General features: G+C 36.5%; 2 protein-coding genes across 2 annotated transcripts; both read left to right on the plus strand.

Annotated features, from left to right (window-relative positions):
- Positions 1-6,815: 6,815 nt before the first annotated feature.
- Positions 6,816-8,560, plus strand: LOC145467888 (adenosine receptor A3-like). Its single transcript, XM_081451511.1, has one exon. It carries the CDS (start codon positions 7,106-7,108, stop codon positions 8,189-8,191), a length of 1,086 nt encoding a protein of 361 aa, XP_081307637.1. The 5' UTR covers positions 6,816-7,105; the 3' UTR covers positions 8,192-8,560.
- An 8,821-nt stretch (positions 8,561-17,381) lies between these two features.
- Positions 17,382-20,042, plus strand: LOC145480068 (adenosine receptor A3-like). The gene has a single exon (XM_081458551.1). It carries the CDS (start codon positions 18,957-18,959, stop codon positions 20,040-20,042), a length of 1,086 nt encoding a protein of 361 aa, XP_081314677.1. The 5' UTR covers positions 17,382-18,956.
- Positions 20,043-20,298: the final 256 nt, after the last annotated feature.

The following is a 20,298-nucleotide window of genomic DNA, read 5'->3' on the forward strand; positions in this document are numbered from 1 at the left end:
AAGTGCCGTAGTTTTCTTTTTGTATGGAATTTACTTTACGCTATGTTTTATCTTACTGTAAGTGTGTTCTTTATGAATAAATAAATAAATACATCAGAAAAAAAAAAAAACACTTTGTTACGTTCCTGAACTTTAAACAACTGTAAAGGATAGATCATGGTAAAGCGATATATCCCTGTTTTGGTTTTGCCCCAAAGCGTGTCTTCTCCAACGTCTTTTTTTGAAGGACACTATAATCAACAATTCAGACCCCATCCAGGCAACACCTACGAGGACAGAGTTCTAAACTCGGTCCAAATAACGAGAAACATTCGTGTGATTACCTTTTAATAAAAAGGAATCTAGTCTAAATTGTTTTGCTGCCGATTTCATTCTACTAATACGCAATTGTAACCACACTCTTGTGTTAAATAAGGCAGATTGTTTCCCTGAGCTCTCGGGGAGTACTTTTAATGTTGAAACAAACTTGGTGATCGAGTTGTAAAATAATGAATCAATTCGGTTATCGCAAAACAGCGTGATTTGTCTGTGTCTTGCAGATCAATTATTTGCCTCAGCCTTCGGGAAATAATTGATCTGCTCGCCACTGAAAAATCACGATATTCTGCGCAATCTCGTCCAATAATTGTTGATCATTGTCGCTAGTAAATATTTTTAATCGAATAGTTTTGACAGTTTCTGCTTTTACCTATTCAACCTAAATGAACGCAGACCGATTATTGAATTTAACTGTCCCTAGACGTATCGTAAATAGCAAGGACGGGAACCTCAAGGTCAAGATCGAGACGAAACCAGGTCGTGGTCCTCTACAAAACTACTGGTCTTTCCGTAGTTTATCTTCACGAAGCTATAACAACAGCTGCTAAGAACGTTCTCCTGTGGCTTACAGAGATTGAAAAGAAGGAAATGGACAGAAAATTGAAGGCATGGCCACAAATCCTGTTTAATTAAAGCGGCTAACATACAGAATAGTTTTGTAGCTCAGCTTACTTAATATCTCTAACTATGTTTTATAATCTAGTATTTAATTTTTTACATATATGCATGATATGAGAAACACGATAGAAGAGCAAAAAATACAAACAAACAAACAATCAGATAACGTGGACTCAATCTGCGTCATTTCCTAGCCTTTCAAGATGATTCCTACTGCAATACTTTTATTTTATGATAAAGAACACGTATTTCACATGAAAGCGAAAGCCAGCGAGATCACGAAAGATAAAATATAGATTAAACTAGGAAAAATACGGTACGGAGAGAGTTTCCATCTGAAGACGCAAATAGATCAGTATAGATCGGAAATCGATAAAATGTCCCCAAGAAGCTATCTAAATTTGCAGGACCGCTCTAAAACAGTGTAAATTTAGGATAAGAGGAAGGCAAAATTTTGGGACCTTTGATGGCCGAATTCCGCATAGAAAGAAAATGCTTAGAACAGGATACATATGCGTTGTTTTTTTGCTACCCTATTTATGACCTGACCAAAAATTCGATAGCCTATTTATGACCGTTCCGGCTTACACAGTTGCCCTAAACATACGTTATGAAGGGTTTTTGTTGAAGGTCTTATTGATAATGATGAAAAAGTAGCTTCTGCTAAGAAACATACCCAATTCAAGACTAGAGTGCCAAAACCATACCCAATTTATAACCAAAATGGCCAAAATCGATACCCTATTTATGACCCAAACGGCTGAAAAAGCCTACCCTTTGGGGCCTCACATACAGATACCTATATAGCCCATATAAGGGAGTACCCCCTCCCGGGTAATTGGTCACGTTACAACTTGTGTGACATTAGACACCTTAAGCAACAGACGTCACCGGCCTGACTACGGCAACCGGAAACGTGACATTTCTTTCGAGACGTCACTGCGCATGTACAACACGTTGTGACTGACTTTGCCCTGAGGTCGAGAACGAAAACGTCGCGACGAAAACGTGAGTACTTAATCTTTTGTTTTGATCCCTTTTAGCATACTTTTGTGCTACTTTGGTGCCGAACCAAGGTAAAGTTGCATAATGATTGCTTTTATGCTTAAAACAATGTTCTGGAAGTATTCCTGGACTCATTTTTTCTTAACTGAAAAATTGTTTTTGGCATGTCAAACTAGCCTTCAGCGAAGAGGTTGCTTTCATCCAACGTAATGCCTCTCAGTATAATTAGTTTTATCAGATTTTCTCAACGTATAATCGGTAGATTGCTATAGCTTGAAATAACATTGATTTTATTTTGGCAATACCCTGGTCTTGGTATTTCGTTTAACGTAGAGGCTTTTTTAATCGACTCGATGAATTTTGTATTCGAACAGTGTGTACATGTACATTTTTAATGTTTACAAGAGCTGGCAAACTTCGCGCTACCAAATTGTCTCGCCTGGATTTTATTTCTTGTAAATACAAGATTATTGCATCCTTCGCAGAATGCTGTTTACGATTCTTTATCAAAAGAGCTGGCGAAACTCCTGTATTTGAGCGGCCGATCAGTCTGTCGAATGAAAAACGCAGTGAGCTGAGATTTTGTTCAAAATCTATGTGTGTGTAATCTTGGCAGTCTGAAAATACACCTGTTTTTTTTTTTTTCTCAAAGAGCGGTGATACAAACTTTGGTTAAAAATCGCAATTAATTGCTTTAGCAATACACGTTTTACAAGTAAAATAATTTTTGCTCTTTACGTTTGACATTTCAAAGCAGGCAAAGTTTATAAACTTAAATTGTTTCGTTATTTTTCGCAATGATTTTACATCTCTTAGTAAAACATGAATAGTATAAGGTTTAATTCCATCGAGTTATTTTTCAACTATAGTTTATCTTCAACTCGTAGAAGGAGTGGACAAAACAAAAAGATGTGATGCTAGCCCGAGAAATCCTTCTTTAAGGGTGGTAACTTGCTGTCCCGACCGCAACCTGAAGCCGTTCTAGCCCCAGTTTCTTATCGGTCGTCACGTCGCCGTCGTCAACGAAAACGTCTGTTGCTTAAGGTGCCTATTTTGACGAAGCCGCTGCAGCTTTCGTTGTATAAACGGCCCGATAAACGGATCCCGAAGTTTATTTTATGCGCTGTGCAAGATACTAAAAGACAAGCATCAAGCATAAAACAGAAGTAAAGTCCATCATTCATCGCAAAACATAGTTCCATTCAAGCGTGTCGTGTTCATTCAGGTTCATTTCCCAGCGATGCAACCGGCAAGTGTTCGTTGTTGTTGTTTTTCAAATTCGGGCACATAGCGCTCAAGCTCCCAGTAGTCTTGGCAGTAGTACAGGATTCAGTTGCCATTAAACGGTAAATGAAGACTTACGATTTTCTTCTTCTCTTAGTGCTACCTCTGCGGCAGAATTTATTGAAGGGTCAGGACGACGGCTACGGTTAATTTCTGCAGACCGGCGCCATTATTTACTTTTGGAGTCTCGCAAGTCTTGAGAATTGATCAACTTTAACGCAACCTTCACCTCAAAACTGGATCTAGAGTGTACACAAGTATTAAAGGAAGCTATTTGCCACTACTCAGAAGGTCAACAAACGAACCTGAACGGAAGAAGATGTATTTTCACCGGGTGCTAGGGTTATGCAAATGAGCATTGACACGAGCGATAGCCATGTAAACACACTGACTGTGGCAGATTTTAATCTGTTCTCGCATGCAATCCAAGGAGATACCCACCGGTTTGAACTTATAGAACGGTTTATTAAGGTATGAAATTTACTGTGATGTGCTTTTTAGGCTTCATTTAGACCCAACTTTTGAGATTTTCCCCGTCAAATTTGGCTAAATTTTGGTAGGTGATCAAAGGCCTCGGAGTAGGGTGTCTTCCAGCCTCGCTGGTAAGCTTAGAATTTTTCGAAAAGTTTCCATATTTCGTCAGTCAAAGTAATGAATGTACCTTAAATTTCGTATGAAAACGAAATTCCGTGAGCTGCATTTTAGGCGACGCAGCACGCTTCACAAAATCGGTGAATTTTACCTTTCTGATCACGGTCGGCAACCTCAGTTCGGCCAAAATTCAATTTTGGCTGGTAGCAAAGCAAAAATAAGGAATTGGAAAATAATAAATTGCTTTTTTATATATATATGTGTCAAACCCTTTTCAGTGACAAAAAATGGAGGAAAATTATTTTTGGTCCCGAAGTCGAGTGGACCGCTTTTAGCGGGACTGGAACTTAATTCACCAACTATTGAGTATATTCCTCTCCCATACATATATCATTCCAGACTGAAAGCCGGAGATGAATCTTAGTGAATCGAACACAATAGCTTTTTGAAACAGTCCACGAAATATCATATATTGTGGATTCAACGAAATGTCTCTGTAACTAGTGTTAACCTTAATCAATTTGCTCTTTTCAAATAGCTTTTTTTTCCCAAAGTATTCATGGAAAATATACCCGTCAAGCCAAGAGACTAATAGAGTAAACATTTATTTACAGTAACTGGAATTAAAGCACAATCTCGAGGCTCTGACGACTGTATTCTAGGTAGAAAGTGAATGTTTAGAACTTAATATATTGTACACGACACACGAAAAGAGTGCATCGCTAATTTTTGAGACTAAAGTCTTTCGCGTGGAGATTTTTTCAAATTTATTATAGATACACCAGCTGACGAGTGTATTTCTCTCCCATACATGCTATATTCTCTAAATTAAATGCCGGAGATGAATCTTAGTGGATCGACCATAATACCCATTAAATGTTCAGGAAATGATATACACTGTGGATTCAATGAAATGTTTCTAGAATTTGTCCTGAACCTTAATTAAAGAGTTGACGTTAATAAATAAGTTGCTTCTCCAAGTAGCTTATGTTTCTAACGTTACTAGTAACAACTTTCTTTCTATCTAAAGCCTTCTCATATTGTACTTCTACAAAGGTCTATAACAGTATTACCAAACATTTCTAACATTATCACAACTTTCTATTTACCTATATCTTTCTCATGTATATTGTATTTCTGCAAAGGTCTTTAACAGTTTTACCAAAGGAAAACGCCTACTCAATTCAGGTTATTCCGAGTTTTTCAAATAGGGCCTGCTGCAAAACCTTTCATTTGAAAATGGAAGTGACTTGCATGTATATATATTGGATGACTTGTTTAATTTCGCAAGAAAACAAAACTGATTCTTTCAGGCAAAATATCATTGCCTGGTGCATGAAGTTCTGGAGGGCGATGTGAGGTGAGTTATCGAATTTGAACATTTTCTTCAAATTAATTAGCTTTTCATGGAGATTTATAAAAATAACTTTTTTCGTTCAGCTTTGCACGATTTCACGGCAACAATTAATCCCTGGTTAGCGATTAGCGATAAGAAAGTCAGTCAATCGTCATACGGCGAGACAGAATCAGTCTTATTTAAACAATCCAAGGGGGAAAAAAAGGAACATTTTAACGTGCTTTAACCGTTGCTGAAATTGAACACAAAACTGAACTGCCTCTCGCTTTGGAAAGTGATATGAAATGATTTGTTGGAATATCACCTCTTGATGAAAATTGAAAACCTAAGGACATTTTCCAATCCATTAAGTCAATTCGTACTATAATTACAAAAGAAGGCAGCTTATAATATAGAAAATCTAAAACTTTAGCCGTTTTGCTCATACACTGAATAAAGTAAATATTTTCTTCTGCAATTATTTTCAGTTAAGTTTATTAAACTGGTACAGTTTTGAGCTTTGCACTATACATTCATCGGGAACAACGCTTCGGTGATAGAAAACACATTTCTTCGATACCAAGGTGAGAAACAGTCATTTGTTACACTAGTACCGGCAATGAACTTACGTTAGCGTAATCGATGATATTTTCACGACGAAAAAAATGCATCTGGACAGTCTCGCGAAACTCTAATATATATTTGTAATGGAAACAAAAGACTTGCAGTTGGTTAGAGCTTTAGGGCGAGAAAGAAGAAAGTAGGTTGGTTTCGTATGTTTTGGTAGCCGTGAATCACAAATGCGTGTAACTTTGTCATCATCTGACGAAGATTTGCTTGTATTCGCGCACACACGCCCTTTGATGTCAAGTTGCGATGCCAAGTCAAGTGTCTCTTGGATTTCTCTATTTTAAAGAAAGTCAGAAAATACAGTAACTTGATGGAAAATTGAGTCAACATTATACAGTTGTAGTAAAAAAATCAAAATAATAATAAAAATAAATAAACAAATGGATGATGCTGTTAAAAAGGTGACCAGTTCAGCTTAACCTGCGTGTCAAAACACGGTTGGCCTGACAACATCAAATGGCCTAAAGAAACAGTCGACGCATCAAAATGGTTCAAGGAATGACTCAAAAAAAAAATCCCCGCTTGGAAAGTCTTTAAAAATCCTCCCTCCAGTCCCCCGCCTTTGTGAACCTGAGGGTTAAATGACTAGCTGCTTCAATAGCGATACGCAAAACATAGCCCCGAAATTTTAAAACCGACCACAAAATTCCCACTCGTATCTAGAAACGATATGCTGGAATCGGAAAATGTTGTGTTGTTCTAAATGAAAGAGTTTTTTCTTTGCTATTCAGGTATTTGCTTGTAAGTGGCAGAACCTGAAGAAGGTCTGAACGTTTTTAATGGCAACATTCAAAACTTGTCTACTGGAAAGAAGTGGGTTTTTTCCTGAATTGTAAGGAGTTAAGGTAAGAATTCAATATTGTCGGTTTTATTATTTTAAAATGAAATCCGATTAGGCCGATAGTCACAGTGCACTAGGCAGGTTTCAGGTTTCCTTCAATTCAAGGGTAATTTTGAATGTTTTTAAAATAACACAAACTACTATGACTGAGCCCCTCTAGAGAAAACAAAGGTTAAAAGGCGTATCGACTTTTTGTAGTTAGACACTGGAAGAATTTTATTTGTCTTCGTTTAAAAATGCGTTTGCTTCTCCATATTTTGCTTCTCCGTATGTCTATTATTATTTTTATTGTTCATCTGGTTGATTGTCAGGGAGGGATCATTTTCTTTTTTTGACGGTGGTGATGGGTAGGGGTGCTGAACAATTTTTTGGGGGATGAAATTTTTTTCCCTTTTAGCAGGTTGTGCATGAGTTATTTTGGTGGGCAATGCAATAACTTTTGCAAGAATTATTTTTAAGCATAGTATATTTGTATTTCGCAGATGAAGTCCAACCTCTCTGTCAGTAATCACTCTGCTATCGTCAACACCACAGAAATGAAAACTGCAGTCTACGTGTTCACACCAGCAGGCTTCACCACTAAACTCGCTCTTGTCTTAGTTTTTGCGTCTGTTGGTGCAGTAGGATTTGTAGGCAACGTTCTAATTTATTACTTTATATCGTTTAAGAAAAAGGTCGTCTCTTATATGCAGTACACTCCATTTCTGCGAAATTTCAACTTTTACATCAAGAGCTTAGCTCTGTCAGATATACTGAGTACTATAATTTCACTTCCCTTGATATGTATTCAGATTATGGTCGATGTGTTCCAACATGACTGGGCATGCAGAATTGTTCGATTTATCGGCATACTGCTACCTTCAATAACGATGAATAATTTAATAATAATAAGCTTGGAGAGGTATTTGGCAACTCGTGCCGTTCCCCGCTCGTTCAGTGTCTCTACTGTTCGCAAGCTTGTTTATACCGCATGGCTTGTAGGTTTTATTGTCGTTTTAGGGCCAACAGCAACGTTCAACGGGATAAGATATAATCTTAACGATACACATTATACAGTAATTTGTAAATACGATAACAGTTATCTACCTTTTAGAATAATAACCGTATGTTATGCCTTAGTACAGCACCTTATACCGGGTGTTATTTTAACTTATCTTAATATTTCCGTTGCAAACACTTTATGGACAAAACAAAGAAAAAGAATAGATGTTCAGAGGAACAACGCCATCAGGGCCAACTTGATAGCAACTAAACTCCGTGGAACATATCTTCTTGTCGCTATGACGTTTGCTTTCATCATTCCATATTCAGCGTTGCTTTATTATGCAACCTACGTTATGTTGGCTAAGCCTTCTCTTGATTTTAAGACAGATTTTACAACAAGGTATCTTAGCGCTGGGCTGCTTTATTCAAACGGCGTAATTAATTTTATCATATACGTGGTACAGATGAAGGATTTCCGAGCCTTCTTAAAGAAGCTGTTTTGTGGTAACGGTAATACTATGGATCCTAATCCACCCGGGGACGGGATTCGACTGAGAGCGTTCGTAATCCTAAATAATCCTTGACTTTATAAGAGCTATAAGACCCCTTGGGAACTTCCATATGAAAGTGAAGGGGGTTATTGTTGAAAGTGACTACAACAATGTACCAGAATCTCTTTTTGTGGGCGTGGTCGTGTTAACATTAAATAAGAGATTCCAATTTGTAAATACCCTTTTTTCCGACCACCGTAACTTAACAAGAAATAAGACGCAAATTGAACATAAACATAACTGGCACTTTCGCAGTTTTTAAGAACAATAAATATAAATGCTTGGAATCGTTTTTTAATCTGAGTGAATGAATTGTAACTCCAGCCGCGTCCCTTTGGGATGCACCTAGTTCTCGTCTCTTAGATTTAAAGTACCATGATATTCTGGTGATTCCTAGGCTCAGTCTCCAGCCGTGGGTGTTTCGGTGCGCCCGCGATCCTCTACACGAGAGGATCGCGGGCGCACCGAAACACCCACGGCTGGAGACTGAGCCTAGGTGATTCCCAAAGCCAAACAAACAAGTTTGCAAAATGTCACACGCGATAGAATATATACCGACTTAAGTGGAAAACACAGGAAAATAAACTGGTGCAGATTTTAAAACGTATTTGTACAGAAGTTTGACTCAAAATAATAAGTTATGCCAACAATTCCTCAGTCACACAATATGCAATAGGCCATTCCCGAGCTACCTTGTGTCTCTGTTTCAAAACGAGTCTAAAGCTAGGCGCAAAACCTTTCATATGAAAATGAAGCCGATTGAAATTGCTTGGTATGTTCCAGAAACATCTATATCGAGAAACCTTAATTTTTGAGACTAAAGTTTTTCGCGTGGAGAACTTTTAACCCGATTGATCACATCAGCTGCTGAGTTACTTTCTCTCCCATACAAGCTATTCTTTATCATTCTTTATTCATTGAATGTCGAATATGAATATTATAGTGAATCGAACACAAAAATGTCTTTTTAATAACTGTTCATGTCATATGCACACGACATATGACAAGAATATGATATCGCTCATTTTTGAGACTAAAGTTTTTCGCGTGGAGAATATTTGTCCCACACTTTATGATTAATCCACCGACTGTTGACCATATTCCTCTCCCATACATTTTATCATTCTAGACTGAATGCCGGAGATGAATCTTAGTGAATCGAACACAATAGCTTTTTATAACTGTCCAGGAAATATCATACATCGTGGTTTTAATGAGATGTTTCTAGAACTATGGAAAACCTTAAGTAATGAGTCTTTTACCAAATGGTTTGTTTCCTAAGGTGTCATGGAAAATACAACAGTCAAGGCAAGAGACTATAGTCTATTGGTCAAATGATCGAGCTACTTTCCCACACGATGCTAAATCAGTTTAGTGGATATCTCTAACAAGTTAGTCTTGCGTGTATAAGCCAGTGTTCAATTTTGCACATGCACGATATGGGTAACACTATAAACAAACAAAACAACACAAACATACAGAACATACTGCAACATTTTTTATTCATGAAAAAGAACATGCTTCGTATGAATAGGAAAAAAGAGAAAAGAATTTCACATATAAGCGAACGCTATCGAGATCACGAAAGATAGAACATAGATTAAACACAGAAAAATACCAGCACGGATCAAAAAGTTTCCATCTGAAAAAATGAAACAGTTTAAGAGACCCTTGAACTCAAAGGAGACGCAAATAGAATGTGTAGTAGGTACACGATAAAACGTCCCGGTATGGGTGCTCTGTCTAAGTTAACAGGAACGCTCTAAAGAGGTGTAAAGATTAATTTAGAATGACTAAAATTAAGGCGCAATTTCGGCACTGACGACTGAACTCTAAATACAAAGAGAATGACCTTTTTTTTTTTTCATTGATAACTTATAGACATTTAATACACACTTACATGCTTACTTTAAGAAACCACATTATTTACGCCACCCACATTGCAATAATCGATTTACAGTGCACTATTTACAATCCTTCCAATACTACTCGCTTACAATTTTACACCTTATTTTTATTGCCTACTCTACAGGTTACTTTCGCTAATAAATGTACAATATTCTACTTATAATTAAATACTAGCCTCTTCCAGGCGTTTAGTACTTTTTTTCCTTATTAATATATTTACTTATTTATTTTTTATGTACTGTTGCACAGGAAACAAACAAACAAACAAACAAAACAAATAACGAAATTAACTGGGGCTATAACTTCTACTTTACACTCCTATTGAGACTGAGAGACAGACAAAAGGGGAAGAGAAATACCTAAGTTGACATGTATAATGGTTGGCTCTGTACCAAATGCTTTACATTCCTATCAACATCATTACCATGGCTGTACAAAGAATTTTTCGAAAATATTTTTATGTTTAAGATTAACTATAAATTATTTTACTGATAACTCGCCATGTATTAATTTCTGATTGTACAAATAATAATTGGCTTTCTGATAATGCTTGATTCCTTGCTTGAGGTGTCAACTTTCATACCAAAAATTAATTCAGTTGGTGAAAGACCGAGGGAGATGACATTTTCTTTGTTGAACCATTTTATGAACCTCTAAAATGAAAAATTGGCTCCAATTACAGCTATGGAAAGTGTGAATTAATTATGGAATCATTTATTTCACAATATGGACACTTTGTGTCCTCCGCCTTACCAGAGAGGAAAAACTCCTTTTTGGTGACTACTATTCTATGTAAAAGTTTGAAATAAAATTCCCTAAGTTTGTTATCGTTATATACACTTTTCACGCCGCTAAAAATAGGTTTCAGAGATGTTTGATCAATTTGCAGCTCTCTTTCCCATTTAGAATTAGCCTTCAGTTTAATTGGTTCTTTTTTTATGAGGAACCGATAATAGTCTCTATTTTTCATTTTAGTTAAATTTATGGAGATCTCTGGGGAAAGCCGAAACATACTATTTAACAGCAGATCTGATCTGTCCGTGGGGTTTTCCTTTTGTGCAAAGTGTCTAGGAATAGCAGAAACTACCGGAAAATAGATGAGAAAGTTGCATTTAATATCATAGTTTTGGATGAATTCTGAGTAAGAAAGAAATTTCCCATTCGCTTTGAGAAGATCATGTACCAGATACTGCCTTGATCAAACCAGTTCCTGTAAAAAATACTGTGACAGTGGATTAAGATATCTTTGTTGTTGAATAAAATTTGTTCTTGGCCAGACTGTTTTGGAAAAGATTCTTTTAATTCCAAGAAATACAAAAGAATCAATTTGCAGAACTGAGGTAGCCCAATCTGATCGAGAAATTTCTTGTCATAATTGCATCGTAATATGAAGTTTAGACCCCTGTATTTTTCGAAAATATAGTTAGGAATTGCCTTCCAAGATTCACCGCTCTTATGCTCATCAGCTAACAGTCTGGGGATCCATGCTAACTTGAATGATTTTGATAAAACATATATACTAGGTGCTCGTAGACCTCCTTGGTCATAATCTGAAAACATCACAAAAAACTTGTAAATGGCGCATTTTCAACGCTCGTGATAGAAGCATAGAGCTCTTTATAAAATATTTCAGTTTCTCCTAGTATTTCTTCTTCTTTGGTCACGGACTTACCCTCCGGATGCTTCAACTCCTTTATTGTTTTATGATTGTAATTTCGTTTCTCTAAGGTGAGGAAATACTTGGGTGGTTTTTCACCCTGCTCAATACATCTTGTTTTAGAATAAACAATTGAGCCCTTTCCCCTGGTTTCATAGGTGAGGCAAAATTCCTGTTTCAACTTGTTACGTTCAGCTTCCAAGTAATTTGCCCGAGGGCTGTCGACACCGCTAGCACTGGAAATGAGTTGGTCTAGATTGCTTAGTCTCTTTTGGAGATCTCTCCCTTTTCTACGAATATTTTTGGCTTTATGTTTTGCATAAGGGATTGTAAGACTTCTCAGCTCCATTTTAACTAATTCCCATTTAAGCCTTTTATCTTCTTGTCCAGAATATTTTTTACTAATGGAAGAATAATTTTCTCTAATTAAAGTTACACAACCTTCGTCATCCAAGAGAGAGTTGTTAAATTTCCATAATCCTGGGCCTCTTTTGTTGTTAGGGCTATTTAATTTGAGTTTTACTGCCTTATGGTCTGGGGCGTTAGAAACCACAGTTTCTATTTAAACATGATATATTGTACACGACATATGATAACAATACATTGCTAATTTTTGAGACTTAAGCATTTCGCGTGGAGAATATTTTCCTCACATTTTTATGATTAATCCACCGACTGTTGGACATATTCGAACACAATAGCTTTTTATAACTGTCCACGAAATATTATATATTGTGGATTCAATGAGATGTCTCTATAACTATTGTTTAACCTTAATCATTGTGCCCTTTTTACAAATAGCTTGTTTTTACAAGGTATTCATGGAAAATATACCAGGCAAGCCAAGAGACTGATAAAGTAAATATTAATTTAGAGTAACTGGAATTAAGGCACAATTTCGAGACTCTGACGACTGAATTCTAGGTAGAAAGTGAAAGCTTAGAATTTGATATATTGTACACGACATATGACAAGAAAAATCAAATTTTATGATAGACATACACCAGCTGGCGAGTATATTTCTCTCCCATACATGCTATTCTCTAGGTGGAATGCCGGAGATGAATCTTAGTGAATAGACCACAATACCTTTTAACTGTCCAGGAAATGATATACACTGTGGATTCAATGAAATGTTTCTAAATTTGTGCTGAACCTTAATTAAAGAGTTGACGTTAATAAATAAGCTGTTTTTCCAAGTAGCTTATGTTTCTAACGTTACTAGTCACAACTTTCGATTCTTTCTATCTATAACTTTCTTATATTGTATTTCTACAAAGGCCTATAGCAGCATTACCAAACATTTCTAACACTGCTAGTTACAACTTTCTAATTATCTATATCTTTCTCATAGAATTTGTAGTTCTCCAAAGGTCTTTATTAACAGTTTTACCAACGCCTACTCAATTCAGGCTATTTCCGAGTTTTTCAAATAGGGCCTGCTACAAAACCTTTCATATATCATACACATCATATGTGCATTCAATGAGATGTTTCTAGAACTAGTGGTAAACTTTAAATAATAGGTCTTTTACTGAATAGCTCGTTTCCCCAAGGTATTCATGGAAAATACAAGTCAAGCCAAGAGATTATAGTCTGTTGGTCAAGTGATCGAACTATGGTGAATAGTGTTAAATTGATGTCTGCCTCTGACTATGTTAGAACCCAATACATTAGACTTGAAAGTTCAAAGATTTTTGGTAATTTGTCAGAGAAAGCTTTTATACTGATATTAACGGGTTAGTTTTACATCCTGGCCAAGTTTCTTCAATTTTTAAAGGGTGATAATCTTTTAACAACAAAGTGGTGTTTTTGTCAGAAGTGTATCTGCAGAGGTATCGATTGGTTATATTAATAGTTGCTTTAGCTGACTTGAAAAGTCTGAATGAAGAGTACTTTTACAATTAACACATTTTCCCTAAGTTAGATGCAACGAGTTGCTGTTCAATTTTAAACTTATACATTGATGACTGTATTTTCGTAAACTGTACTTAGCATCTACAGTGCCAAGAAACTACATGTATCTTGTTGAGTCTGTTTTATTACATTTTACAATAAATGATGACAAGACTGTAACTTGTGGCTTGCGTTTAATTTTATCACTGGAGAAGATACGAGTTGAAAGAGAAATGTTCAGCTATGTAACTACTTACCGGCTTGCTATACTACTTTAACTAAAGTTACAAGAGTACTTCATTTCAAAAAAAGAAAAGGTGCTTGAGCTTAGTGGAGTGCTGAACAGAACAAATGCGGACGATATTGGGCTTGCATTTACGTGGCTTTGATGTCCATCAAGCCGTATGAAAGGATGCGTTTACAGTGCTTTAAGAAAACTTTACGGACATAGTAAGGTAAAGAGCCCTACGCAACTTTACGATGCGATAAAGTTCCGTAAATGGAGTAATGTATCCCTTAATGCGTCTTTACAGAGCCCCGTAAAGACGCTTAAAGTTCAACTTTACGATTTCGTAAAGATCCGTAAAGTTCCGTAAATACGAGCTTTACGGCAGCTTTACGGCAGCTTTACGGAACAGTAAATTTGCTACTTCGTGCTGTGATTTCCCATAGGATGCTAACTCAGTTTAGTGGATATCTCTAACCAATTAACCTTGCGTGTATAAGCTAGTATTCAAATTTGCACATACACGATATGGGCAACACCATAAACAAACAAAACAACACAAACATAGAGAACATACTGCAAGATCTTTTATTTGTGAAAAAGAACATGTTTCGCATGAATAGAAAAAAAGAGAAAAGAATTTTACATGAAAGTGAAAGCCATCGAGGTCACGAAATATAGCCGGGACATAGATTAAACACAGAAAAATACGAGCACGGATCAGAAAGTTTCCATCTGAAAAAAAATGAAACAATTCACGAGACCCTTGAACTCAAAGGAGACGCAAATAGAATGTGTAGTAGGCACTCGATAAAATGTCCCTGGCCTGGGTGCACTGTCTAATTTAACGGGAACGCTCTAGAGAGGTGTAACGATTAATTTAGAACGACTTGAATTAAGGCGCAATTTCGGGACTTTGACGACTGAACTCTGGATACAAAGAGGATGTTTAGAACATGATATATTGTACAAGACATATGACAAGAATATATCGCTAATTTTTGAGACTAAAGTCTTTCGCGTGGAAAATATTTGTTCCATATTTTATTTATGATTAATCCACCAGTTATTGAGTATATTCCTCTCCCATACATATGTCATTCCAGACTGAAAGCCGGAGATGAATCTTAGTGAATCGAACACAATAGCTTTTTGTAACAGTCCACGAAATATCATACATTGTGGATTCAACGAGATGTCTCTATAACTAGTGTCAACCTTAATCAATTTGCTCTGTTTCAAATAGCTTGTTTTTCCAAGGTATTCATGGAAAATATACCCATCAAGCCAAGAGACTAATAGAGTAAACATTAATTTACAGTAACTGGAATTAAAGCACAATCTCGAGACTGACGACTGTATTCTGGGCAGAAAGTGAATGTTTAGAACTTGATATATTGTACACGACATACGAAAAGAGTGCATCGCGTGGAGATTTTTTGAATCAAATTTTATTCTAGTAGATACACCAGCTGACGAGTGTATTTCTCTCCCATACATGCTATATTCTCTAAATTAAATGCCGGAGATGAATCTTAGTGAATGGACCACAATACCTTTTAAATGTTCAGGAAATGATATACACTGTGGACTCAATGAAATGTTTCTAGAGTTGACGTTAATAAATAAGTTACTTTTCCAAGTAGCTTATGTTTCTAACGTTACTAGTAACAACTTTCTATCTATCTAAAGCCTTCTCATATTGTACTTCTACTAAGGTTTATAACAGTATTACCAAACATTTCTAACATTATCACAACTTTCTATTTATCTATATCTTTCTCATGTATATTGTATTTCTGCAAAGGTCTTTAACAGTTTTACCAAAGGAAAACGCCTACTCAATTCAGGTTATTTCCGAGTTTTTCAAATAGGGCCTGCTGCAAAACCTTTCATTTGAAAATGGACGTGACTTGCTCGTATATATATTGGATGACTTGCTTAATTTCGCAAGAAAGCAAAACTGATTCTTTCAGGTAAAATATCATTGCCTGATGCAGTTCTTTGCATGAAGTTCTGGAGGGCGATGTGAGGTGAGTTACCGAATTTGAACATTTTCTTCAAATTAATTAGCTTTTCATAGATATTTATAAAAATAACTTTTTTCGTTCAGCTTTGCACGATTTCACGGCATCAATTAATCTCTGGTTAGCGATTAGCGATAAGAAAGTCAGTCAATCGTCATACGGCCAGACAGAATCAGTCTTATTTAAACAATCTAAGGGGAAAAAAAGGAACATTTTAACGTGCTTTAACTGTTGCTGAAATTGAACACAAAACTGAACTGCCTCTCGCTTTGGAAAGTGATTTGAAATGATTTGTTGGAATATCACCTCTTGATGAAAATTGAAAACCTAAGGAGATTTTCCAATCTATTAAGTCAATTCGTACTATAATTACAAAAGAAGGCAGCTTATAATATAAAAAATCTAAAACTTTAGCCGTTTTGCTCATACACTGAATAAAGTAAATATTTTCTTTTGCAATTATTTTCAGTTAAGTTTATTAAACTGGTACAGTTTTGAGCTTTGCACTATACATTCATCGGGAACAACGCTTCGGTGATAGAAAACACATTTCTTCGATACCAAGGTGAGAAACAGTCATTTGTTACACTAGTACCAGCAATAAAGTTACGTTAGTTTAATCGAGGATATTTTCACGACGAAAAAAATGCATCTGGACAGTCTCGCGAAACTCTAATATATATTTGTAATGGAAACAAAAGACTTACTCTTGTTTAGAGCTTTAGGGCGAGAAGGAAGAAAGTAGGTTGGTTTGGTATGTTTTGGGAGCCAGGAATCACAAATGCGTGTAATTTTGTCTTTGTCTGACGAAGATTTGTTTATATTCGCGCATACACACCCTTTGATGTCAAGTTGCGATGCCAAGTGTCTATTGGATTTCTCTATTTTAAAGAAAGTCAGAAAATACAGTAAATTGATGGAAAATTGAGTCAACATTATACAGGTGTAGTAAAAAAATCAAAATAATAAAAACAAATAAACAAATGAATAATGCTGTTAAAAAGGCGATCAGTTCAGCTTAACCTGCTTGTCAAAACACTTTTGGCCTGATAATATCCGCAAATGCCCTAAAGAAACAGTCGACGCATCAAAATGGTTCAAGGAATGAATAACAGCTACTAAAAATTTCCTCGCTTGGAAAGTCTTTAAAAAGTTCCCCTCCAGTCCCCCTCTGTGAACCTGAGGGTTAAATGACTAGCTGCTTCAATAGCGATACGCAAAACATAGCCCCGAAATTTTAAAACCGACCACAAAATTCCCACTCGTATCTAGAAACGATATGCTGGAATCGGAAAATGTTGTGTTGTTCTAAATGAAAGAGTTTTTTCTTTGCTATTCAGGTATTTGCTTGTAAGTGGCAGAACCTGAAGAAGGTCTGAACGTTTTTAATGGCAACATTCAAAACTTGTCTACTGGAAAGAAGTGGGTTTTTTCCTGAATTGTAAGGAGTTAAGGTAAGAATTCAATATTGTCGGTTTTATTATTTTAAAATGAAATCCGATTAGGCCGATAGTCACAGCGCACTAGGCAGATGATACTACTGCACTACTGAAATGTTGAGAATAATTAGGTTAAAGCAGGCCAAAATATTTCATTTCGTTCTAAACTAGGTCTCGATACACTTCTTGAATAATCGGAGTACTCCGTCAGGTAAAATCTTCAAAACGCTATTGAGTACAACTTAATAATAGCACTGACAGCCTTTGACCGAAGCGATTCCGAAAATCGTGTAGGAGGGCTTTACGCTCGCACATGTAGGCTACGAATTCAAATTGCAGTTGTTTTCTGCTGGAAATAATTCACTTTTCTCAGCAAATGAGTTCTTTTACTTAGTGATGAACATCTCTCAATTTGCCCAGCAAATGAGTTGTTTTACTGGCCATGTTTTCTATTCGGCATGGATATCACGAGTTGGCTTAAAAAGCCGTTTGATTTGAAATATTTTCGTTTTGATGTGAAATATCAGCCCTGCAAGTACATATGTAGGCTCGATTACCAGACGCTGTTAATGGGTAACGCCAAACAGTGACACTTTTAAGCATACCTTTGAATGTTCAAACACTACATTGGGTTGTGGTGTCATTACTTGGAGTTACTTAGAGTCGGAAGGAGAGCTAAATGACAACATTGAGATAATTGATAAATATGTTGAACAAGAGTGGTCCCAAGACACTGCCTTGAGGAACACTACAATGCATGGGTAGTCAGTCAGAAAGAAAACCATTTACTCTCACTCTTTAGCTTTCGATCCGACAAATAAAGATGGAAGAAATTCGTTGCTTCACCACTGATGCCGTAAGCACGTAGTGTGGATCGAGAGTGATTATGACTTCATCACCATTCCTTATAGCCCCCAGTGAGGCATGGGGCCGCAGGGTAATTATGACATATCGAGTCAAATCCTCTCGATAAATTAATTGCAAATAGAGCCTGCCACCTTTTAAAGCCAAGCGCCGGTCATCTATCATTTTAGCAAGTGCAGTACTGCATTTGTGTCCACGCAAGAACCCAGATATGTTTATAATTTTATTGAAGAAGCTACGTTACTGATTGGGCGTCTTGAAAAGTTAGCCTAGATTTTTTTCAAGTTTGGCACTTGCAATTCGTGTTAATCTTCTCCATCCTTAAACAACCTTGTTCCTTTTTGCTTTATTATTATCTCCTCGGTGTTTTTCTTCCTGAGTAAATTCAGGCTACTATTTTCAGGCTTCCTTCAATTCAAGGGTAATTTTGAATGTTTTTAAAATAACACAAACTACTATGACTGAGCCCCTTTAGAGAAAACAAAGGTTAAAAGGCGTAACGACTTTTTGTAGTTACACACTGGAAGAATTTTATTTTTCTTCATTTAAAAATGCGTTTGCTTCTCCGTATGTCTATTATTATTTTTATTGTTCACCTGGTTGATTGTCAGGGAGGGATCATTTTTTTTTTTGACGGTGGTGATGGGTAGGGGTGCTGAACAATTTTTTGGGGGATGAAATTTTTTTCCCTTTTTGCAGGTTGTGCATGAGTTATTTTGGTGGGCAATGCAATAACTTTTGCAAGAATTATTTTTAAGCATAGTATATTTGTATTTCGCAGATGAAGTCCAACCTCTCTGTCAGTAATCACTCTGCTATCGTCAACACCACAGAAATGAAAACTGCAGTCTACGTGTTCACACCAGCAGGCTTCACCACTAAACTCGCTCTTGTCTTAGTTTTTGCGTCCGTTGGTGGAGTAGGATTTGTAGGCAACGTTCTAATTTATTACTTTATATCGTTTAAGAAAAAGGTCGTCTCTTATATGCAGTACACTCCATTTCTGCGAAATTTCAACTTTTACATCAAGAGCTTAGCTCTGTCAGATATACTGAGTAATATAATTTCACTTCCCTTGATATGTATTCAGATTATGGTCGATGTGTTCCAACATGACTGGGCATGCAGAATTGTTCGATTTATCGGCATACTGCTACCTTCAATAACGATGAATAATTTAATAATAATAAGCTTGGAGAGGTATTTGGCAACTCGTGCCGTTCCCCGCTCGTTCAGTGTCTCTACTGTTCGCAAGCTTGTTTATACCGCATGGCTTGTAGGTTTTATTGTCGTTTTAGGGCCAACAGCAACGTTCAACGGGATAAGATATAATCTTAACGATACACATTATACAGTAATTTGTAAATACGATAACAGTTATCTACCTTTCAGAATAATAACCGTATGTTATGGCTTAGTACAGCACCTTATACCGAGTGTTATTCTAACTTATCTTAATATTTCCGTTGCAAAAACTTTATGGACAAAACAAAGAAAAAGAATAGATGTTCAGAGGAACAACGCCATCAGGGCCAACTTGATAGCAACTAAACTCCGTGGAACATATCTTCTTGTCGCTATGACGTTTGCTTTCATCATTCCATATTCAGCGTTGCTTTATTATGCAACCTATGTTATGTTGGCTAAGCCTTCTCTTGATTTTAAAACAGATTTTACAACAAGATATCTTAGCGCTGGGCTGCTTTATTCAAACGGCGTGATTAATTTTATCATATACGTGGTACAGATGAAGGATTTCCGAGCCTTCTTAAAGAAGCTGTTTTGTGGTAACGGTAATACTATGGATCCTAACCCACCCGGGGACGGGATTCGACTGAGAGCGTTCGCAATCCTAAATAATCCTTGACTTTATAAGAGCTATAAGACCCCCTGGGAACTTCCATATGAAAGTGAAGGGGGTTATTGTTGAAAGTGACTACAACAATGTACCAGAATCTCTTTTTGTGGGCGTGGTCGTGTTAACATTAAATAAGAGATTCCAATTTGTAAATACCCTTTTTTCCGACCATCGTAGCTTAACAAGAAATAAGACGCAAACTGAACATAAACATAACTGGCACTTTCGCAGTTTTTAAGAACAGTAAATATAAATGCTTGGAATC

The sequence above is a fragment of the Orbicella franksi genome, chromosome 2 (genome assembly GCF_964199315.1).
Source record: "Orbicella franksi chromosome 2, jaOrbFran1.1, whole genome shotgun sequence".
In the NCBI taxonomy this organism is placed as follows: domain Eukaryota; kingdom Metazoa; phylum Cnidaria; class Anthozoa; order Scleractinia; family Merulinidae; genus Orbicella; species Orbicella franksi.

Coding starts and splice junctions, on each gene's coding strand:
- LOC145467888 (XM_081451511.1), top strand. CDS start 7,106: ATGAAGTCCAACCTCTCTGTCAGTAATCACTCTGCTATCGTCAACACC.
- LOC145480068 (XM_081458551.1), top strand. CDS start 18,957: ATGAAGTCCAACCTCTCTGTCAGTAATCACTCTGCTATCGTCAACACC.